The 24889-nt window shown below is 45.2% G+C and overlaps 1 protein-coding gene across 3 annotated transcripts in view; it reads left to right on the forward strand.

Annotated features, from left to right (window-relative positions):
• SMC4 (structural maintenance of chromosomes 4) overlaps positions 1–23726 on the forward strand; it is a 147074-nt gene extending 123348 nt beyond the window's left edge. For all 3 annotated transcript variants that reach the window (XM_075003705.1, XM_075003709.1, XM_075003708.1), the window contains 4 exons: positions 15365–15547; positions 16573–16805; positions 17507–17690; positions 23162–23726. In XM_075003705.1, the coding sequence (XP_074859806.1) occupies positions 15365–15547; positions 16573–16805; positions 17507–17690; positions 23162–23338 (777 nt within the window). In that variant the 3' untranslated portion in view covers positions 23339–23726. The remainder of the gene's footprint in view (positions 1–15364; positions 15548–16572; positions 16806–17506; positions 17691–23161) is intronic.
• The last annotated feature ends 1163 nt before the right edge of the window (positions 23727–24889 follow it).

Consider the following 24889-nt stretch of genomic DNA (forward strand, 5'->3'; position numbering starts at 1 on the left):
CCACCTTGAAATTCCACAAAGACAATCACAGTAATACAGCCAGAATCCAGAGGAATTGGAGGAGAGATACCATAGTGACGCCTCCTCATCCTCGCCAGACGAGGCCGTGGTCCCTGGAGACATTTCTCCCCCAGATGACCTGAAACAGTTCCAGGAGCTGTTCAAACGGGTAGCTCAATCCCAAGATATTCAAGTGGTGGAGGTGCAGGAGAAACACTACAGACTCCTTAAAAACCTCAGGCCTCCATCTTCTTCTAAAATTGCTATTCCCTTGGACGATGCAATCATGGAGGCAGCCACTAATATATGGCAGACCCCAGCATCCACTCCGCCTACCAACAAAAGGGCGGACAAAAAGTACTTCGTCCCTGCGAAAGGGATGGAATTTCTATTTAGTCATCCACAGCCAAACTCGCTGGTGGTTGAATCGTCCCAACACAGGTCCAAATCGGCCCAGTACAAATCTGGGGGATTGGACAAGGACATAAAAAAGTTGGATCTTCTGGGTAGAAAAGCCTATTCCTCCTCTACCCTATTGCTACGTATGGCCAACTATGCCGCTCATTTGTCGAATCACAGTTTTGACAATTATTCCAAGCTTACTGCCCTCATGGACTTCCTTCCAGAGGAAAAAAGACCAATTCTTAAGGCAATCGTGCAAGAGGGTTACACGGCTTCTCGAGCGGGCGTGCAGATTGCACTCGATGTGGCGGATACAGCGGCCCGTGCCGTGGCCACTGCAGTGGTAATGCGGAGAGAGTCTTGGCTTCATACATCCGGCATTCCAAAGGAGTTGCAAATCAAAATTGCAGACCTCCCCTTCAACAAAATAAAATTGTTTGCTGAATCGACTGACTCAGTTCTACACTCGAGCAAAGATTCCAGAGCGACGCTTCGGACCTTGGGGATATATACTCCACCGTTCAGAAGGAAGAAATTTTATCCTCAACAACGCCGTTATGGTTACCAACAACAACGTGCCCAATTTCAACGGGGGTATGATGAAGGGCGTCATCAACAAACACGTTATAAAGGCCCTAGGTGTCGGCCTCAGCAGGGCAGTGCCCCCGCAGGGCAAAGTGCGAGACAGCAAATTTGACGGGTATGTCAAGGGCAGCGAAGCCAAGACCGTACCTCAGTGCCTATCTCAGTACATGTTCGATCACCGACTCAAGCCATTCTACCCACAATGGGAAAGCATCACATCGGACAAGTGGGTACTGGAGATTGTAAACATGGGATACACGATCCCCTTCCAGTCTTTACCTCCACCAAATCCTCCCACCGCACCCGTCCTCAGAGACCCCTCTCACCTACCGGAATTAAGGCGGGAGGTGGACCACCTCCTATTCATAGGGGCGGTGGAGAGGGTACCGGAACAGTTTCAAGGCAAAGGCTTCTACTCCAGGTATTTCCTGACGGAGAAGAATACGGGGGTGCAGACCCATTTTGGATCTACGTGCACTGAACCAGTACCTACGCAAACAACGCTTCAAAATGATTATGATGGCTTCAATAATCATGCCACTAGACCAGGGCGATTGGTTTGCGGCCCTCGACTTGCAGGACGCGTATTTTCATATTGCAATTCATCCAGCCCACAGGCGCTTCCTCCGGTTCCTTGTGGGTACAGATCATTTCCAGTACAGAGTCCTCCCATTCGGACTCTCTTCAGCACCCAGAGTTTTCACCAAGACCATAGCGGTGGTGTCGGCATACCTACACAGACAGGGAGTTTTCATTTTCCCGTACCTGGACGATTGCCTGTTAAAGGGGACTTCCCGGGAGGAGGTACTACGGATGATACACATCACCACAAACACATTTACCTCACTGGGCCTCATCATCAATTTCTCAAAATCAAACACCGACCCCACACAAAATATAGAGTTTATAGGGGCTCGGATAGACTCAGTTACGTGAAGGGTGTATTTACCTGAGGCACGTTTCCGTGCCATCGAATCTCTTGTACAACTACTAACGTACAGCCCCACTGTTCCAGTTCTCACATGCTTACAACTGTTGGGGCATATGGCAACCACCACGTTTGTGGTGCAAAACGCCAGGCTGCATATGCGAGGATTGCAGCATTGGTTGGCAACAGTATACAAACCCTCAATCCACAACGTCCACAAGAGAGTGTCACTTACAACAGAGGCCTGAAGCTCGCTAAGATGGTGGGGAAACCCCAGGAATCTCCTGACAGGGGTGCCCTTCCGCCAACCGCAAATCACGGCGTTCATTACAACAGATGCCTCCCACATGGGATGGGGGGCTCACCTGGACGACAAAACCACTCAAGGATTATGGTCCCCCATGGAGAAGACACTGCACATAAACATATTAGAGCTCAGGGCAGTGTTCAATGCGTGCAGGCACTTACTTAATTATCTGCCCGGAAAAGTAGTCGGCGTGAATACTGACAACACCACCACCATGTTTTATATAAACCGACAGGGGGGAGCCAGGTCTCGTACGCTTTGTGCGGAGGCGGTCCGGCTCTGGAACTGGTTCATCACCAACAATATAACTCTAAAGGCTTCGTACCTACCGGGGATCCACAATGTCAAGGCGGACCAACTCAGCAGACACTTTGCGCCCACTCACGAGTGGCAGATCCGTCCAGATCTACTCCACGAAGTGTTCCGCAGATGGGGTTTTCCCAAAATCGACTTGTTCGCCACCCGAGAAAACGAGATGTCCCCAGTACTGCCCCAGAGCGGGCATGGGACAGGAGTCTTTGGGGGACGCCTTCATGATCCTATGGAAGGGCCGTCTACTTTATGCGTTCCCTCCCACGACACTTATACACAAGGTCTTGGAGAAGACCAGAAGTGAGAAAGTACGCATGACACTCATAGTCCCAACATGGGACCGACAACAGTGGTTCCCGTTGCTCTTGCGCATGGCTCAACATCAGCCATTTCTCCTACCAACAGTACCGGACATTCTCTCTCAGGCTCGGGGGTCAATACTGCACCCGCACCCGAAGAGACTTCGGCTACAAGCCCGGCTAATCCATGGCTAAGCGCCCTAGAGACTACATGCTCAGAGGGAGTACAACAAGTCCTTGAATGTAGTCAGAGAACCTCCACCAGAAAGACTTATCAGCACAAATGGTTGCATTTTTCCGAATGGTGGTCCTCCAGGCAACTAATACCCCAGGACGCCACCATACCTACGATTCTGGATTATTTGCTACAACTCAAACAAAATGGACTTTCGCTATCCTCTATAAAGGTGCATCTGGCGGCTATATCAGCGTTTCGGCATGAAAAAGAGAGATCAACCACATTTGCCCATCCTGTTGTCTCGCGTTTCCTAAAGGGGTTGGTGAACCTGTCCCCCCCTCGGAAACTAATACCACCGTCATGGAGTTTAGACCTAATTCTACACACCCTCTCGGGACCGCCCTTTGAACCATTGGCTACGGTCCCCCTTGGACTACTTACTATTAAGACGACTTTCCTCCTGGCAATCACGTCAGCTCGCAGAGTGAGCGAGCTCGCGGCCATAATGTCCACACCACCCTGCACGATTTTCTCAAAAGAAGCGGTGGTCTTACGATTACACCCAGCCTTCGTTCCGAAGGTCTCTTCAGACTTTCACATCAACGAACCAATAGTGCTGCCCTCGTTCTATCCTAAGCCTCACAACTCAAATGAAGAGGCACGGTTGCACTTACTTGACGTAAGAAGGGCACTGGCCTTCTACATCGATAGAACTAAACATTTCCGGAAAACGTACAGACTCCTGGTGTCTATTGCATCCAGGTCAAAAGGGGAAGTGCTATCTTCACAGAGGATTTCAAATCAGATTGTGTCTTGCATAAGACTGTGTTACGAGATTCGCAAGACTCCTCTGCCAGTTCCGCCAAGAGCCCACTCTACTAGGGCGATGGCGGCGTCAACAGCCTTTTTCAAAGGTATCGCGCTGAGAGATATCTGCAGAGCGGCGACATGGTCTTCCTATGACACCTTCGCCAAGCACTACTCCATGCACAGGATGCTTGATGAGGATACACGCCTGTCGACAGCAGTCCTTTCACGGGCAAGCTGCGCATAAATCGGGTACCCACCTCCTTTTTCGGGGGGGGTTACTGCTGGGTAGTCACCTACTGTGGAGCACCCACGGGGACCACTCGAAGAAGAAAGAGAAGTTACTCACCTGTAGTAACGATGGTTCTTCTAGATGTGTCCCAGTGGGTGCTCCACTACACACCCGTTCCTCCCCACTTCGGAGCTCTGCTTGTGTGTTTTTTAGGGGCATCCGGAGCGGTTGATCAGGAACTGGCGGGGACCGGATCGCCCATGTGACTGTAAGCGCGCAAAGAGCCGACGCGCATCGGCGCATGTGTGACCTGACGGAGACTGCTGAAGATTTTCCGAGCTGCAGCGCCGGGGCGAGCCCGACACCTACTTTGGAGCACCCACAGGGACACATCTCGAAGAACCATCATTACTACAGGTGAGTAACTTCTCTTTATTAGGTGAGCTTTCGTGGGACAGACCCACTTCTTCTTCCCACCAAAGCTCACTTAATAAATTATTTTGCTAGTCTTTAAAGTGCTACTTGACTGCTTTTTGTTTTGATAGTATATAAACTAGCACGGCTCCCTCTCTGTTATTAGTCTTAGTTGTTGCTCATAGACCACATGCCATGTGACCTGGGATTTAAGGCTTGTGACTCATATGGGAAGCCTATGCCTCCAGGCAACCCCCACAAACACTGTCTTTACTGTCTGGGAGAGAAGCACCAGACAGAAGTTTCAAATTTGCTTCAGTAAGGTTTTCAAGATTCCTCCAAACCATCCTCCGATATCTGGGAGCCAATTCCATGGGTCCATGTTTGGACCTCACCAGCCGTTTTAAACTCCTTGATTGCTGATTTTATTTTTGAGAGATCTCGTTCTATAATGCCTGATTTATTAACATAGAAACAGCAGGATGTGTTAACAATAGCAAAAACTCCTCCTTGCTGAGCTAGGAGCAAGTCTAGTGCTTGTCTGTTTTGAATGGCTTGTCTCGCTACCGTATCTATTCCCTTTTCTAGGGACTGGATAGCCTTGGTGGTGGCATTAAAGCTCTGTTCTAATACTCTAGAGATGTTGCAAACTTCTCGTTCTAATTCACTAACACCCAAGCCTGATAATATAGCACGAACGATGGAATGAAAAATAGTGGGCCGTTCTACTAATGGGTTAATATCATTAGATGTATCACGCCTTGCTCTGTGTACAAAACTGCCCAAGTTTGTAATAGTATGTGCCTGGAGATGCTTAGCTAATCCTGCTACTGGGGTCACATAGCCTATGGTGCACCTGCCTTTCCACCCAGGTGGTGAGACCTTATAAGCAAAGTTTCCACATATGAAAAACATACCAGGCTCACTAAGGATCAAAGTTAAAAGATTATCCTTATACCACATACCTTTTAATCCTTTTGCCCTGTTTCACGAATAAAGGTTCACATCGCCTATGGAACTGGGGCCATCCAGAGACATTATGGCCCTGCATCAGGTTATATGCACAAAAGGTGACATGACGAATTTCTTCCAGGGCTGTGGTAGAGACTAGGGACTTATTTGAGCTATCAGGTGCCTTCCAGGAATTATTAAATAAGATTCCCTTATCCATGATTAGAAATAGGGAATGGTTATACCAGTCTTGGGTCTCATTTGCCCATAAGGGGGAGTTAAACTTTATGGGTTTGATAGTAATGCCGCTCCGAGAATAAGTATATCTAGGAGTAATGTGTCAAGTATCAGAGGGGTAGCCGTGTTAGTCTGGATCTGTAACAGCAACGAAGGGTCCTGTGGCACCTTATAGACTAACAGAAAAGTTTGGAGCATGAGCTTTCGTGAGCACAGACTCACTTCATCAGATGCTGGTCTTGGAAATCTGCAGGGCCAGGTATAAATAAGCCAGAGCCAGGGTGGGGATAACAAGGTTAGCTCAGTCAGCAAGGTGGGGCTTACTACCAGCAGTTGATCTGGAAGTGTGAACACCAAGGGAGGGGAAGCTGCTTCTGTATTTAGCCAGCCATTCACAGTCTTTGTTTAAGCCAGAGCTGAGGGCGTCGAATTTGCAGATGAATTGTAGCTCAGAAATTTCTCTTTGGAGTCTGGTCCTGAAATGTCTTTGCTGTAGGATAGCTACTTTTAAGTCTGCTACTGTGTGGCCTGGGAGATTGAAGTGCTCTCCTATGGGTTTTTGTATATTGCCATTTCTGATGTCTGATTTGTGTGCGTTTATTCTTTTACGTAGAGACTGTCCAGTTTGTCTGATGTATATAGCAGAGGGGCATTGCTGGCACATGATGGCATAAATTATATTGGTAGACGTGCAGCTGAATGAATCCATGATGGTGTGGCTGATCTGGTTAGGTCCTGTAATGGTGTTGCTGGTGTAGATATGTGGGCAGAGCTGGCAACGAGGTTTGTTGCATGGATGGGTCCCTGAGTTAGAGTGAGTGTGGCCCAGTGTATAGTTGCTGGTTAGGATTTGCTTCAGGTTGGCAGGTTGTCTGTGGGCAAGGACTGGTCTGCCTCCCAAGGCCTGTGAAAGTGGGGTATCATTGTCCAGGATGGGTTGTAAATCCCTGATGATGCGCTGTAGGGGTTTTAGCTGAGGACTGTAGGTGATGGCTAGTGGTTGGTTTCTCTCTTGGGCTTGTCCTGTAGTAAGAGGCTTCGTGGCACACGTCGGGTTCTGTTGATCTGTTTTTTCACTTCCTCAGATGGCTATTGCAGTTTCAAGAATGCTTGGTAGAGATCCTGTAGGTGTTTGTCTCTGTCGGAGGGGTTGGAGCAAATGCGGTTATATCTTAGTGCTTCACTGTAGACAATGAATCGTGTGGTGTGTCTGGGATGGAAGCTAGAGGCATGAAGGTAGGCGTAGCGGTCAGTAGGTTTACGGTACAGGGTGGTATTGATGTGGCCATCGTGTATTAGCACCGTGGTGTCCAGGAAGTGGATCTCCTGTGTGGACTGTTCCAGGCTGAGGTTGATGTTGGGGTGAAAGTTGTTGAAGTCCCGGTGGAATTCCTCCAGAGTCTCCTTCCCATGGGTCCAGATGATGAAGATATCATCAATGTAGCGTAAGTAGAGACAGGGTGTTAGTGGACGAGAGCTAAGGAAGCGCTGTTCCAGGTCAGCCATGAAAATATTGGCATATTGAGGGGCCATGCGGGTACCCATAGCTGTGCCGCTGATTTGAAGGTATATGTCGTCGCCAAATCTGAAATAGTTGTGTGTGAGGATAAAGTTACACAGCTCAGCCATCAGATGTGCTGTAGCATAATCAGGGATACTGTTCCGGACAGCATTTATTCCATCTTTGTGTGGGATGTTGGTATAGAGAGCCTCTACATCTATGGTGGCTAGGATAGTGTTTTCTGCTAGGTCATCAACGTCTTGCAGTTTTCTCAGGAAGTCAGTGGTGTCTCGGAGATAGCTGGGAGTGCTGGTGGCATAGGGTCTGAGGAGAGAGTCCACATATCCAGACAGTCCTTCAGTGAGAGTGCCAATGCCTGAGATGATGGGGCATCCAGGATTTCCAGGTTTGTGGATCTTGGGTAGTAGGTAGAATAGCCCCGGACAGGGCTCTAGAGGTGTGTTGGTATAAATCTGTTCTTGTGCTTGTGTAGGGAGTGTCCTGAGCAGATGGTGTAGTTTCTTAGTGTATTCCTCGGTGGGATCTGAGGAAAGTAGCCTGTAAAATTTGGTATTGGAGAGTTGTCTGGAAGCCTCCTTCTGGTAGTCAGACCTGTTCATGATGACAGTAGCTCCTCCTTTTTCTGCCTCTTTGATTATAATGTCTGGGTTGTTTCTGAGGCTGTGGATGGCATTGCGTTCCGCACGACTGAGGTTGTGAGGCAAACAATGCTGTCTCTCCACAATTTCTGCCTGTGCGCGTCGGCGAAAGCATTCTGTGTATAGGTCCAGACTGTTGTTTCTACCCTCAGGAGGCGTCCACGTGGAGTTATTCTTCTTGTGCTGCTGGGAGGGTGTCTGTGTAACGGTGTGCTGGTCAGTGTTGTGTTGAAAGTATTCTTTGAGTCTGAGACAGCGAAAGTAGGCTTCCAGATCACCGCAGAACTGTATTATGTTTTGTGTGGGTGGTGGGGCAAAAAGAGTCCCCGAGAAAGAGCAGACTCTTCTGCTGAGCTGTGTGTGTAGCTGGACAGATTGACAATATGTGGGCAGTGATGGGTGATTTGCATCCTAGAGAAAAATTTCCGTTATCAGCTGGGTTGGTGACCCACTGTCCCTCATTTAAATCTAACCATACTCTATGACCACATATATTTTCTGGGACCCATCCCAGATCGTTACCAGTGCCAATTTCATTTTCAAAACACAACGAATACACAGTCCCAGACGGATGTAGTGTTTGAGTTAGGGGTATCCCTGAGGCAATCAGATTTTTATGCCAGATCTGCCTGTTTCCCCAATACGTATGTACTACTTGCTGTATAGTTTCATTCTGGGGTTTTGCCCAAAGGGAGGCAGGAGTTGGGACAAACTATAATGGTAGGAGGCCTTCTGAGCCTCTAATCTGTTCACATATCCAACAGTCACTTGCATTGGTGAGGGACCCAATTTCCTGCAGGGCCTCCCGATAAGAGTGGGGAAAGTTATATGCTAAGGCTAGTCTCACTACTAGGAGAGGGACAACAATCCCCATCCTACTATAGTATCTTAAATCTCTAAAATAGAAAGGATAGTAATAGCGCAATAACCAGTAAGCAAATAGCACAGCAGTCTCCTTAATTAAGCTCAGTCATTTAGTATTTTTTGGCTTGCTTCTGCAGGCACTCTTCGAGATTTTGTAGTCTCTTAATTCACTCAATACTGCAGGAAGTTTCCTTTTTGTGAGAGTTACAGGGCTCTAGGCTCACGTGTAGGTCTTTGGTGGCACAGTCCTACTTCTCAGGTTATGTCTCGAAGCTCCCAATGGAGGCCTGTGTGGTAGCAGTCTGGCTTGGGAGTCTGCCTCCTCGGTCCGCTGAACCTCATCCTCAGGTGATTACTCTAGGGAGGGGTCCTGGGTGACGGAGTCAATCAGCTCTGCCGGGTCTACAGTTTGGCGTACATGACTTGCGTTGATCCACGAGGGGCACTCCTTCACCTTTACTGCTGTGTGGGTGACGAGCAGCACTTGGAATGGTCCTTCCCACGAGGCTGCCGGGCAGTTCTTTTTGCGATGCTCCTTCATGAGCACGGCCTTGGACAAAGAAAGGTAGAGATTTGCACGTCAAGCATCATGGCTGTGCTCCAGTGGGCCTAATCCTCAATAAGCCTAAATCAACCCTGTCACCTGTCCAGCGCCCTAGAGTTCAAAGGTGCAGTTCTCAATTCCCACCTGGCCAGGGCCATGCTACCAGAACACTGCTTTCATTCTATGAAAGGCATTGTAGAGTCCCTTTGCAAATACCCCACCAGAATAGCATGAGCCTGCTTGAGGCTGTTGGAACACATGCTGTCATGCACATATGTTGAACTCCATGCTAGACTCCATCTCAGATCCCTGCAGTTGTGTTTGGCAAGGAAGTACAGCCTCCGCGAGGACCCTTTTAGACATAGTTATGACCATATCACCAGAGATCCTCCATGCCTTCAAAAGTCTCACACCACGTATGAAGCAAGCAGCAGGGTTTATTATACACACAGTACTGGTGGAGTGTCACTTCACCTGTTAGGCTAGTGAACACTACCAAACAGGTTACAATTGATTATGTAGAATGTTGATGGGTGGAGAGTGAAGCAACGGGGGTAGAGAACCCAGAACCCCTGGTTAGAAGCTGACAGCAAGGGAAATGAGCATTATTATCACGAGAAAGTAGTACAAGAAGCTGACAATCTAAGAAGGTTACAGTAATGCTCTGTACCCATAGCTTACAGAAAGTTCTTGGAACAAAGCAAGCATTAATTGACAATGCGTAAGGTGGTGATGTATATGTTGGCATCACAATGTCATCCTCACAGGGATGCCACCATTTGTGTTCTGTCAAAGAATCAAAGCAGAAAGTAATGAACATATGTGACAATCAAGCATTTGTTTCTGTGCCCCCCGCAGGACATCCCAATTTCTCACTATTATGGCTGTCTTTGTGGAATGTGGTTGCCAGGGTGACTGTCTTGGTCTTGGTTCAGGCCAGAATCACCTTCCAGGTGGGCTGAGCGCAGGCAGGGAAAATGGACGACTCATACTGCTGGTGTAGGCCTTGTTTCCAGACCCAAATTTAGAGCAGTGGTTCTTAGCAGAATATCATGGTGTGTCTAGGAATTTCTTTCCTACACCTTCTCATGGTAGATGCAGGGAGTTGTGTTTTGTGCAGGGGTACTGTTCACAGAGCCCCAACTGACAATGACCTTGGTGATGGATGCCTCAGCACTTTGTTGAAGGGCCCACCTAGGCAACTTGCAAACTCAGGGCTGAGTCCAAGCAAGAGCTGGAGCTTCGCATAAACTTGAAAGAGCTCAGGGCCATAAGACTTGCATGTCAGGCATTCCAGCAACATTTGCAAGGGTCCTGCTTAGTGGTCATAGTGGTCGACAATACATCAGCAACTTTTTACATAAACAGGCAGGATGGAGTGCATTTCCCTCCCCCTTCCAATGAAGCCCAGGACCTATGGGAAAATGCTACAAGCAGCTCCATTCACCTCCAAGCATGTTATCTCCCATGGGTTCAGAACAGACTGGCAGATCGCCTCAGCTGATCCTTTCTCCACACACAAGTGGTCCCTACAAGCAGATATTGCATGATCAGTTTTCTAGAGCTGGAGTGTTCCCCACATAGACCTTTCTGCTCATTCATGAACTGCAGTCTGGGTTTGGTGGTGGATGTGTTTCACCACTTCCTGTATGCATTCCCACCTTTTCCTGTAATACACAAGGTGCTGATCAGAGTCCGGAAGGACAAGGTTTTGATCATATTGATAGCCCCAGCCTGGATTCAACAGCATTGGTGCCTGGTATTGCTAAACCTATCCATGGTCATTCCTGCTATCTCCTGATCTAACCTAGGACCACAGGAGATTGTCACCCTAACCTGCAGTTTCTCCATTTGACAGCATGGTTGAATCCCATAGAAAAGCAGTGTTCAAAATGGGTGAGGGGGGTGCTTATGGGATGCAGGAAACCATCACCTTGAGCCATTTACGTGGCTAAGTGCAAGCAGTTCTTCCTTTGTCCTTCCAGAAATGTACTCAGATGACGCAGACAATGTCATTTTAAATTATTTGATCCATCTTAAGAACCAAGGCCGACAGTGTCCTCAGTGAACGTTCACGTGGCCGCTACTTCACCATTGCACCTGGGGCTCTGGAGGAGATCAGTGTTTTCAAACCCTGGGGTGACCAGATTTTTAAAAAGGCTGAAAGAGAATCTACCCTCATTACCATCCTTCACTATCCCAATGGGACCTTAACTTGATACTGCACAAACTGGTGGGGCCCCTGTTTGAACCTATGGCCACTTGTCTGCTGTCTTATTTGTCATGGAAAATGTCATTTCTGGCAGATACTACCTTGGCAGGAAGAGTCTCAGAGCTAAGGGCCCTGATGTCAGAGCCCCCATATACAGATTTCTATAAAGACAAAATGCAGTTGAGTCTCTGCCTGACCTTCCTTCCCAAGGTGGTGTCCCAGTTTCATATCAACCATGACAGTCTTCTACTGGTTTTCTTCTCAAAATCCAATGCTAGTAACAGAGAGCATGTGCTGCACTCCCTGGGCACTAGACATGTGCTAGCCTTTTTACTGGCTGCACAAAGCCTTTTTGTAAGTCTCAACAACTTTTCACTATCTTTGCAGAAAGGATCAGGGGACAACCTGTATCTTCCCAGAGTATATTATCATGGATTACGTTGTGTATATGGATGTGCTGTGCGCTGGCACAGGTACTACCTTGGTGTTGATAGCACATTCCTCAAGGGCACAGGTGTCCTCAGCAGCATTCATTGCACAGGTTCCAGTGCAGGACATTTGCAGAGTGGCAACATGGACCTTGGTTCAAAGCTTTGCAGCTCACCAAGCCTTCATGCACCAGGCTAGAGAGAGCAGTCTTGCAGACGGCAATCTCTTGAATTCTGAACACTTTACCAGGATTACTGCTAGTAAGTCACTTATCAGAATTCACGAGTAATCACTCGAAGAAAAAATTGATTACCTCTTGTAACTGTGTTCTTCGAGAAGTGTTGCTCATGTCTGTTCTGAATTCCAGCTGGAAGGACCTGAGTGGGGGGAGCGCTGGCTGTTGCAGCTATGCACCAGTATACCAGCGCCACTCCAGGGGGTTCCACAGTCAGCCTGATGTGTACTGCTGTGGGGGAAAATGTCTCAGACAACCATGCACGTAGAGCATGCACATCTGTCATAATGGCCATGAGAGACACTTAGTGCAGAACAACAACTATGAGAGGTAAGTAACTGTTTTTTTGGCTCAGATGCAAGAGATACTACTGGAAAGTAGGAAGCCCTCAGCAAGGGTTTTTTTCTTAACCAAATGGAAAAGGTTCTCATACTGATGTGCTCAGCATGACATTCTTCTCTCACAAGCACCTGTTCCCCTTATTTTGGTTTATCTCCTCCATTTGCAAACCCAGGGCTTGGCACCCTCCTCTGTTAAAGTTCATCTAGCAGCTATCTCAGCCTTCAACCCTGTTCATTTCCACAGGTCTTTATTTGAGAACCCCATGGTAACCTGTTTTAGAAAGGGCCTGGATAGACTCCTTTCATACGCTCATCCTCCTGCACCATCATGACACCTTAATTTAATTCTCAATAGTCTTATGTGGCCTCCCTTCAAACTCCTAGACCACATGCTCTGTGCTGCATTTTTCGCTTCAGATAAGCCTTGCTGGTTTCTGAACTGAGAGCACTCTGAGTCCCCCTGTACCATTTTCCATAAAGATGCAACTTAGACCACACCCAAAGTTTCTACCAAAGGTCATCTTGCAATTTGTCCCCAGGCAGGATATATTCCTCCCAGTGTTCTACCCGAAGCCCCACATGAATGGCAGACAGCATGCGCTGCACACAAGATGTGCATAGGGCAGTTCTCTTATACTGAGCGTACAAAAGCCTCTTGAAGGTCTACTCATTTATTTCTGGCAATAGCAGACCACATGAAAGGTGTCACAGCCCACTGCATGTCCTCATGGATAGTCAACTGCATATGTATCTGCTGTAATCTGGCAGGAGTTACTCTACCTTTTGTAAGATCCCATACTACTAGAGCTCAGGCCTCTTCCATTGCATTTTTGGCACAAGTTCCAATCTGGGAAAGCTGTAGGGTGGCAACATGGTTCTCAGCCTATATATTCATGGCTTACTGCACTATTAATAAGCAATTGAGGGCTAATGCTACAATTGGTAGAGGAGTGCACCAATCATTGATTTCTAATTTGAACCCCATTCCCAGGGTTCAGCAGCATGGGAGTCACCAGATTGGAATTGATGTGAACAAGCACTTGAAGAAGAAAAGACAGTTGCCTACTTTCTTTCAACTGGTGTTCTTCGAAACGTGTTGTTCAGATCCATTCCTATACTCACCTTCCTTCTCTTCTGGCCAAGTAGTTGACAAGAAGGAACAAAGGGAGAGGTCAGGTCGGCAGTGGTATATAAGGGCTGCTGTAATGGTGCCATTCCAGGGGACTCCACAGCCAACCTGACAGGAGCTGCTATGAAAAAGTTTCCAATGTTCATGCACACATCTGATTGGAGTGAATGTGAACAACACATCTTGAAGAACACCAGTTATAAGAGACCAGGTTTTTTTGTTTTTAAATTGATGTTAAGATCTTTACTATAGAGAATATTTTTTTAGATGTGATGGCTCAGAAAAGGGACTATAAAAATGGCACCTTTCTTCAATCAACCTGCTCCCTTTGTGAATTAATTTTAATCTTTTTTCATTTTAGATAATCTATGGGTGGGCAATATAGCAACCTTACTTCTGACGCTCATTTTTTATTTGAGGAAATGTTGTCAGCGATAGTTGACTTAGCACCTGCCAGAAACAATCAAGAGTTATGATCAAAATATATCTGGATTAGGAACTCCAGTTTCTATGCCCTGGCACTCTGCTTTGGTGCAAATTGATGAGGGTGTGGTTCATATTCTTTGCAGCCATTGAGTCCTTGCAATGAACAAAAGAAGGGGAAGAGGTTTGATTCCAAACATTTCCGGAGAGTCAAAAAGTTATGGGTTCCTCCTTATCCTAGAATTCAGGGACCTGACTCAATACATGTCAGAGGAAAAACTCAAGATGGTCACCTTGAGAGTCATTATGTCTCTTCTGAAGGCGGGAAACTGTCTATGCAGGCTAGACCTGGTGGATGCTTATTATCAAATGAGTATGCTTCCCAGACACTGAAAGTAACTGATATTCATAACATGGGAATAAAACTTGGGGTGACTTCCTGCTCCACATTTCCATGGCCACTAGTAATCAGGGTGACATATATTTATGCACTACAGTAAACCCTCGATATTATGGACCCCGATTTATCAGACTTCAAGAACAATGGTCATCCACTGTTCCTGAAGTCCACTGAGGTCTGTAAAGACCTAAATTCTGGCCCCCTCCGTCGGAAAAAAAAAAAGGCTGGGGGAGGACTTACTCCTGCCACAGCCTGCATCCTTGTGAGAAGAGCTCACAGTGGGTCTGGCAGCAGTGGCAGCTCCTGCAGACCATGAGGTGGCCCCTCCCACGCGTGGCAGCTTAGCAATGTACAATGGGTGCCTCCAGCTGCATGCAGTGTCAGGGTCCCAGATGCACGGTGGGATCTGAGCCAGAGCAGGATCCAGGGGCGCCTCCAGTAGCAGCTTTGGTGAACGGCAGGGGTTATTTTATTTTATTTTATTTTTTGGTTGGGGGAGTTTTGGAGGGTGGGACTGGGGCTGGGAGAGCCGGGAGGGCAGCAAACCCTCAGATTTAACAGACTCTTGGAAATAACGGACACCCCTTTCCTCTATTAGTCTTTTAAATGGAGGGTTTACTGTACTGCTGCCCTTAAAGATACAAAAGCCTTAAGACACATTTGTAAGAATCCTACTTGAATGTTTTGAGAAACAGAATTTATAAGGTAGATGACTGTATTTGTTGATCTTTGATGCATATTGTAAAAAGATTATTTTCCCAAGTCTGAAAAGGATAGGTTAAATTGTGGCCAAAAGTGAGTTGAAGCAGGAAAGACATAATTTTTCATGTCAGGTGATTATGTGGGTTTTGATCCAGTGGCTTTAATCAGATTTTGTTATCAGTACAATTTAGTACTTTTTACTATTTTTAAGATTTATATAACCAGTATTGGCAAGCATGAACATGATATTTAACTGTCTAAATTGAATTCTAGATATCAAAAATTTCACTGCATTCCCTAGAAGATAAACTTGTTGAAGAGCTTCCAGTGCTAAATCAAGAGGAACTTGAAGCAATTAAAGATCCAGACATAATAACTAATCAAATAGCTCTTTTAGAAGCCCAGTGTCATGAAATGAAACCAAATCTTGGTGCCATTGCAGAATATAATAAAAAGGTAAGGCTTTGTTATTTATTGTTAATATCACAGTAGGATTAAGTTAATTACATTTGTTTAAAGTATTTTCCGCAAATGGATAACTTCTTGTATTGCTTGAATTGGTCAACATGTAATACTCTGGTCACTGCTGTTGGAGTATATGGTCACCAACTAATCAAGTATTTTTCATCAAGTAATTTTCCACATATTCTTCCAGAATCAATGTTCCCTCTAATCTTTTCCATCGATGTGTGGAATAAACTTATGTGCACTGAGGCATGTGTGAATGTGCACCACCAGTAGAAGCAAAAAAAAATCTAGGTGCGGGTGCTCTGTTAATCGGTTGAGCAGCATTTAAATCTGAGTGGCCACACAAGCACACGTTATAGGGAAAACACTCCTGGATCCCTCCTACCAAAGAGAGAGTTGACCATCACAGCCAGGTCAGTTAGTTTAGCTTCAGATCTTAAGTAGATAGAAGTGATGAGGAACAACAGCCAGAAGAGGCTGCTGGCCCCATGCTCTTATTCCCATGATAAGATAGTTAATCCCATTTATGTCTGCCTCAGTGGATAATTTTAAGGCATTCCACGACCTCCAATTCATAGTAGAGACACTGAATATTCCATGGAAAATTATGTCACAAGTGCCACAAACTCCTGGATATCTTGCATTCCTTACTCGCATGCCAATAAATTAAGTTCTCTTGGGGCCTTCAGAGAACCCCACACCATGTTAGCATCAGTATTGGCCACATCCAGACACGTGAACAAAAGTTACAAGGCCCTTTCCAAGGGATTTAAATACTCATTCCCACCAAGTACCAAATTTGCTTGTACAAGCTTAAGCAATGTATCTGAAAAACAGCCTGGTTCTCAGTTAATGAATGTACAGTTAATGGAGAACAGAACTTTTTAAGGTGAAAATGTAAGTGGATATCAGCTACTAATAAAAAGTGCCCTCTCAAAAAAAAAAAAAGTAGAAGTACCTTAGTCTTAAAAAGGAACAACTCCTTCATTTGTTTCCATTTTTTCCCCTTGTAGGAAGAACTGTACTTGAAACGTGTGGCAGAGTTGGATGACATTACCACTGAGAGAGACAACTTTAGACGGGCTTATGAAGACCTTAGAAAACAAAGGCTTAATGAGTTTATGGCAGGATTTAATGTAATAACAAATAAACTAAAGGAAAATTACCAAATGCTTACCTTGGGAGGCGATGCTGAGTTAGAGCTTGTAGACAGTCTGGATCCTTTCTCTGAAGGAATCATGTTCAGGTTTGTCAGACATTTGGTCATATCAGAAGTGTTTCTCATCATTCTGATTTTCTTAACCTGATGTTCATGGTTTAAATAGTTATTGATCAGTTCTAAAACACGAACTAAAGAAGCAGAAATATTACGCTGAACTAACCAAGGCAATCTTTTATGGCTTTTAAGGGAAGGGTAGCATGGAAAAACATATTTTACTGCACTGTTTCAGAGTTAAACTAAATTAGATGAACTCCAGGGGGAGAGAATGTAATAAATGTAGTCTAGCTGGTCTGGAAATGTCACTCCTTTCAAGAAAAAAATAATTGTAAAATGACACCAGCTGTTCTGTAGCATCAGTGTGAAACATTTAATCTGTAGAGAATTCTTAATTTTCAACATAGATGGGGTGAAATGGAAAATCTGTCCCTTTTAGTAACTGTCTACACATAAGATTGTGTCTCGCTTGTTTTGAGGAACGTAAGTGAATATTGTGGGTTCTGCTCCATGTGTTATAAATTGATTCTGATTACAGGTCCATTTAATATTAATTGTAAAGAATGGTTCTGAGAGAATTTCCAGTGCTTGTAAATATTATGATTTCCACAAGGGACTTTTAAAGACCCATATGAGTATTTCTTTGAGGCATGATGACTTTTCATATAATAAAGTGTAATTTATATTAATGACTGTGAATTGAATTAATTTATAAACTCTTAATTTTTCAGTGTCCGGCCACCAAAGAAAAGCTGGAAGAAGATATTTAATCTGTCAGGAGGAGAGAAGACTCTTAGTTCACTAGCTTTGGTGTTTGCACTTCATCATTACAAGCCAACTCCCCTTTACTTCATGGATGAAATTGATGCAGCCCTTGACTTCAAAAATGTATCAATTGTAGCATTTTACATATATGTAAGTACTTCTCTGTAGAATAACTAGATTACAGCATGTCATGTAAATTGTTCTTCAAGTAATTGCTCATGTGCATTCTAAGTTGGGTGTGTGCTGGTGCACACCCTGTCATTGGAAGCTTTTGGCCCTAGCCAGTAGCCATAGATCAGTGTGGTGCCCCCCCTGGAGTGGCATCAATATGGCAACCAGTATATACATGGCCCAACCCACCCTGCTCAGTTTCTTCTTGCTGCACTGCCAGTTGTTGGAGCTCTTTCCATTCTCTGCTCAACTTATTTTTGGTGGTGGCAGAAAACAAGCTGGTTTCCTGGGTGGCATTACAGGCTGCACTGGATGCTGCAGACGCTGCCACTTGAGTCATGATGTCCAGAATTGCCATGTGCAGTGGAGGCATAGCTACAGGTCTCAGGCCTACCATACACGGTCCAACAGACAATCCCGTTTGACAGCCCAATGCTGTTCTTGGAGAAAAATTATAAGACTCCATTGTCTAAAAGACTCTAGAACCATCCTGCACTTGCTGGGTCTACATACACCTGCTAATCAGCGCAGGCACTTTAACCCCCATCCACAGCCAAGACAGTTCCTGCAACTGCAAAGGGACAGACGGAAACAAAGTGGAACAGGATAGGCAGGCACCATTCCAGCCAACAGTCTCAGGCACAGGGCCATCAAAAAGGTCCACAGAGGCCCAAGCCACCATTTTGATGGCATGGTCAGGAGCGTCGAGCCAATCACACCCATTCCAGCATCCTCACTTTTCATTTTGTGTATCCCCTTTCTACCATATGTGGTGCAGCATCACCACAGACCAGTGGGTCCGTTGTATGGTAGAGAAGGGGTACGCCATTCAGTTCTCTTCGTAGCCTGCTTCCCTGTCCCTCTTCAGGGACCCCTCTCGCAGTATCCTGCTAGGGCGGGAATTACAACCCCTCCTTGGTTCTGGGGCCATAGAAGAAGTTCCTTCAGAGGTCAGGGGTTTTACTCCTGTTTATTTCCTAATTCCAAAGTCCAAGTGGGGTTTGAGATCTATTCTAGACCTAAGAGGTCTGAACAAGTTAGTTAAAAAGATAAAGTTTTATATGATATCCCTAGGTCTCATGCTCCTAATGCTGGAACAGGGGGATTGGTTCACTGCTCTCAACTTACAAGACATGTGTCTCCTTATGTCAATTTATGGTTCTCACAGGAGGTTCCTGAGACTTATGGCAGACAGAAACCATTATCAGTTCACAGTACTGCTATTCGGTCTCTCTGCAGCCCCCAGGGTCTTCACCAAATGCCTGGTGGTTGTAGCCATGTACCTACGCAGGCCAGGGGTGCAGCTGTTCCCATACTTGAGAACGATCCTTGACCATCAGTCAGCCGAGACCAGGTGCTTCAGCATGTACAACTGATTTGACAAACGTTTACAAGTCTTGGTCCCCTGATCAACAAGGCAAAGTCCATGTTGCTCCCATCTCAGTCAATAGAATTTGTTGGAGCCCAGCTGGACACCAAATGCACCAGGGCATTCTTGCCCACCAACAGGTTTCAAACTATGGGAGTTATCTGCAACTTCTTGGCAGTTCCCACCATGATGGTCAGATGTTGCCTACACCTGCTGGCTCACATGACAGTATGCACCTTCGTGGTTTAGCATACCAGATTGAGAATGCAGCCCCTGCAAATGTCACTGGTGTTGGTGTACACCCTGTAAGACAGTTTAGACTTGGTGTTTAAGGTGCCACCGCAGACTGTCAGCCCTACGCTGGTGGTTGGAGGAGCAGGTTGGCCTCACAGGAGTCCCTTTCACCACACACTCCTCCTCCTCCCCCTCCCCCAGCCCTTCTTTTTCCTAGTAACAGATACTTTGGAACAGGGGTGGGGAACGCACTTGAGTCAGCTCTGAACACATGCTCTGTGGAGTGATTCAGACCTTCAACTCCACATAAATGTGAGAGAACTCAGGGCCATCAGACTGGCGTGTGTGACCTTCAGGGCCAATCTGGCAGGGCATTGCGTGTCGGTCAGTACTGACAATATAATGGCAATGTATTATAAAAACAAACAGAGGTGCATGCCCCCTCTCCTGTGTTACAAGGCCATGATGCTCTGGGAATTCTTCATAGAGCATGGCATCCTGTTGCAGGCCCATTACCTGTCAGGGGTGCAAAACTTGCTAGTGGCCCAGCTCAGCAGGTCTTTTATGGATCACGAGTGGTCACTTCACCCAGAGGTTATTCAATCCATTTTCTGGAAGTGTGGTCATCCCCAAGTGGACCTGTTTGTCTCCCACCTCAATGTGAAATGCAGGATGTTTTGTTCTTACCTCAATCAGAGTTCAGGGTCCTGGGCGGATCCTTCAATGTTCCCTGGTCAGGCCTGCTGATGTTTGCATTCCTCAAATTTCACTAGTCCCCAGGGTCCTCAAGATTTGGTCAGACGGGGTGTTGATAATCTTGGTGGCACCAGCATGGGCGTTCCAGCATTGGTACTCAACCCTCCTCCACCTGTTGATTCGCAAGCCAATACCATTGCCAATCCAGCCAGATCTGTCGACACAACAAGGAGGTAGACTCCAGCAACCCAATCTCTGGTCGCTGCACCTCACGGTGTGGATGCTCCGTGGCTGAGAGAGATGGAGCTGGCCTGTTTGGATTCCATAAAGGAAGTATTATTAAATAGTAGAAAGCCCTCTACGAGGGTAACCTATGTGGCAAAGTGGAAAAGATTCTAGGTGTGGGTGACCCACACAGGTGTCTCACCCTTGCAGGCCCCCATCCTGATAATTTTACACTACCTGTGGGGCTTAATAGAGGAGAATCTATCCCTCTTCTCGGTCAGGATGCACCTGGCAGCCATTTCAGCCTTCCACCTGGGACATGGGAAGTCTTTAGTGTTCTCAGACCAGTGGTCAAAAGGGTTCTGAAGGGTTTAGAAATAATCAAACCCCCAGGTTCGGGCACCCTTGCCCCCTATGGGATCTCAATTTGTTGTTAGTCAAGCTCATGGGGGCCCCTTTCAAGCCTCTGGCTTCCTGCTCTCTGCTGTTTGAGTTACAAAACAGCATTTTTGTTAATCTCAGCCAGAAGGGTATCTGTGCTATGAGCACTTTAAGTGGATCTCTTGTATACAGTTTTCCATAAGGATAAGGTTAGACTGAGACCTCACCCTGCATTTTTACCAAAGGTGGGCTCTGTGTTTCAAGTTAATCAGGACATTGCTTTACTGGTATTTTACCCAAAACCTCATACCTTCCTGAGGGAATATGTACATACCTTGGATGTAACAAGGGCACTAGTTTTCTATATGGATAGGACACAGCAACTGTTCATGGCAGTAGCTGACAGGATGAAAGGCCTTCTGGTCTCCTCCCACCGGATTTTCTCCAGGATAGTAATGTGCATCAAGGAGTATGATAAGCTCACGGGGGCCCCCCTTCTCCAATCAGGGCTCACTCCACTGGAGGGCAGGCATCTTCTGTGGCATATGTGGCACAGGTGCCTATCCAGGACATCTGCAGGGCAGCCATGTGGTCCTCAATTCACACGTTTACAGCCCTCTATGTATTCACACAGCATGTAAGGGAGGACGCCGCCATAGGCTATCCTACGTTCCTTTCAGGGCTCTGACCCCACCTCCTAGACAGTTGCTTGTATTCACCCAACTTGGAATGCACATGAGCAATCACTCCAAGAACACCAGTTACAGAATAGGTAACTGTCGTTTTCTCACATTCCATAAATTATCCATGCTCTCTTATAGCAATTCTCTCTGTACTGTCACACTTTAACTGTTGTGAAATATGATCTTCACTATAGGTATTGCCTATGTATGATTAGATTTTCAAGTTTTGGGCAGCCAGTTTTGGGCACCTAACATGGACAGATTTTTCGTATATGATGCCTATCATGTAGGAGCTCCTCTTTGTTCTCAAACCTGTGTGCTGAGCTCTTCTGAAAATTAGGTCCCTAACTTCTAAAGGAGTTAGGGCTTTTTAGTGATTTGTTGTTTGATTGGCTACCCTGGAAAAGAAAGCAACTATTATACTATTGTTTTTATTTTCTCTCAAGAATCATGCAATTAAGTATTGTAAACTAAAAGATAGATAATTATATGTTACTACCTGTTATCTTGCATCCCCTGTTGCATAAAACTTACATCTCTAATTGGGCTGTCTTCTAATAACAGAAGACTACTTCTTTCTCACTGTCCTCAATAGAGGAAAATGCAGGTTGAACCTCTGTATTCTGGAACTCTCTTGTCTGGCAACATCTGTAATGCTGTATGATTTCAGTTACCCTTACAACCACTTATGTGGCCAAGTTTCCCATGGTCACACGGCTCTCAGTGTTCTGTGCTGTTTAACTCTAATTTACTCTTAAATGTCTTCTAAAAGCCCTGTAAGCAGTAGAAGTGTTGGTAATGCCACTAGGCAATATTGACCTCTCATGGGCTGTGTCTACACTAGTCCCAAACTTCGAAATGGCCATTTCAAAGTTTACTAATGAAGTGCTGAAATACATATTCAGCGCTTCATTAGCACGCGGGCGGCCGCGGCACTTTGAAATTGATGCGCCTCGCTGCCGCGCGGCTCGTCCCAACAGGGCTCCTTTTCAAAAGGACCCCGCCTACTTCGAAGTCCCCTTATTCCCATGAGCAGATGGGAATAAGAGGACTTCAAAGTAGGCGGGGTCCTTTCGAAAAGGAGCCCTGTCGGGACGAGCCGCACAGCGGCAAGGCGCATCAATTTCAAAGTGCCGCGGCCGCCCGCGTGCTAATGAAGCGCTGAATATGTATTTCAGCGCTTCATTAGTAAACTTCGAAATGGCCATTTGCATGGCCATTTCGAAGTTTGGGGCTAGTGTAGACATGGCCATGGTAGAGCAAATTCTGTCATTTGGTACTCGTCATGGCCCAAGGATACTGGACTAGAGAGGTTCAACCTGTACAATCAATCTTTTTGTGTAATTTTTAAAGCAATCCCCGTCGTAAGAATTCCAGCAGTTTGGCAGTTTACCTTGCTACCAGTCTTTTCAGTATCTTTGCTCAGCAAGTCTACATAAATCAAAGAGAGAAAAAGAACTCTTCTAGCTGTAGTAGTCTGCGTGTGTACTTTATTAAATTAGGCTTTGATCTGGGAAATGGCTTATGCTGGAGTATTTTATTCACATAAATGGACTTCAGTGGAATTACATGGGTGAAGTAACACCCATGCTAAAGTATTTGCAGGATTGGGCCATCATTAGAATTAGAGTTATACTATTACAAGCTACTGAGATCCACCAATTTTCTAGATAGTCAGCACCTGGGAGTCTGTTTTTCCTGAACAGTAATACATGTTAAAAGGTGGCCCTTTCTTATCTACAGCTGATCTAAATACAAGATTTCTAAGTTATCTTTACTTGCTTTAATGACTACAAACTTCACATGAGTATACCTTTTTAAAATATTGTTAACTAATATTAAATGATTTCTTTCTCTTTCAGGAGCAAACAAAAAATGCACAATTTATCATCATCTCTTTGCGAAATAACATGTTTGAAATTGCAGATAGATTAATTGGAATTTATAAGACTCACAATACAACAAAAAGTGTTGCAACAAATCCAAAAGTTATTGCATCTAAAGGACTTGCTGAGCTTGGTTCTGTTGGATGCTGCTGAATGTGTAATCTTCTGCTCTGAAGAGAGTGAAATCTTATTACTTATGTGTATTTCCACTATTTCTGATGCTCATCTGTATTCTATTAGCTTGATTTTCTTATGGGATTCATCATAGCTCCATAAAATTTTGTAAATATCTTATTCATTATTTAAGGTTCTTCATAAGCCAAGACTTGCAGAAGAGCTAATGTTTTCTGTTGATTAGCTACACTAAATTTTTGAGGATATCTTAATTTGTATAGTTTTGAGCATATCAAGTGTTTTCAAAAGTGTAACTAGTTGCATTTTAAAGTTGCATTTTGTAAACTTCATACCAGTGTTTGGGTTCTACTGGTGATTTTTAAACAGCTTTTTACCATGTATTTTACTAAAATAAAAGTTAATTCAAGTTCTTGTTGAATAGAGCTATCATGTTCAGAGATGTCTATCACCTTGACAGAAGTGAGATATACACAGTTCCCAGGATTTAAAAATGTGCTTATTTAAACACTAATATGTGGCAGTTGGATTTGTTTCTTCATTGTAATGTAAAGTTAGCTGTACAAACTTAAAATAAGAGCTGCTTCCACCAAAGACATTGCAATATAAATATGGACAAGATATGACAGGTGTAAGAGCAGCACTGAGGGGGAATATGCATTTTTGTGGAGAAGAGATAAGGAAAACAGTAGTAACAATTGTATAATATAAGCTTATATAGATTTGCTCTGTACAGTTTAGAGACTTCCATTTTTAAAAGAGAGGGAATGTGGTTAATTATTAACTACCCATTATAATTAGACAGTGCACTTTCAGCTCTTTGAGCGTACTCCAAAGATCAAATCCAATGCATATGGAGTAGAAGAATACTTTCAGAAAAGCAGGAGACAGATTGCTATTGTGGGCATGGAAAGTGGGGCAGATAAGAATAGGGGAAGCTGAGTTTAAGTACCTTGAATATTCAGAAGTTTGCAGTGGAGGTTCTTGGGGAAGGAGCATGAAGCAAGGAATATTATTTTAGGAACTTCATTTAATATAATAGAATAGCACAATTGTATGGAGATTTATGGTAACCCTTCCTTAGCTGGAGTAATGTGTACAGGTTTGGGCACCATATTTTAGAGAATTGGAATCCAGAGGAGAGCAGCAAAAAAAATGGCAGAACGTTTAGAAAGCCTGACCTATGATGAAAGGTTGAAAAAAGGTACCAGTGTAGTCTTCCGAGAAGACTGTAGAGGAACCAGATAAGCCTTCCAATATGTTAGGCACTGGTAAATAAAAGGATTGTGATCAGTTGTTCTCCATGTCCACTTAAGGCTTACTCTGCAGCAAGGGAAATTTAGATATTAGGAAGAACTTGGTTAAAGGAAGTTAGTCTGGAATAAACTTCCAAGAGAGGCTGCGGAATCCCTGTCATTAGAGGTTTCAAGAACAGATTGGACAAACACCTGTCAGGAAGAGTGTAGGTATACTTGGTCCTGTTTAAATGCAGGGGGCTCAGCTTGACTTCTTGTGATACCCTCTGGGCCTTCATTGCTATGATTATGAGTGGGCTCAAACAGTGGAGAAAAA

Source organism: Carettochelys insculpta, chromosome 10 (genome assembly GCF_033958435.1).
Source record: "Carettochelys insculpta isolate YL-2023 chromosome 10, ASM3395843v1, whole genome shotgun sequence".
Lineage (NCBI taxonomy): Eukaryota > Metazoa > Chordata > Testudines > Carettochelyidae > Carettochelys > Carettochelys insculpta.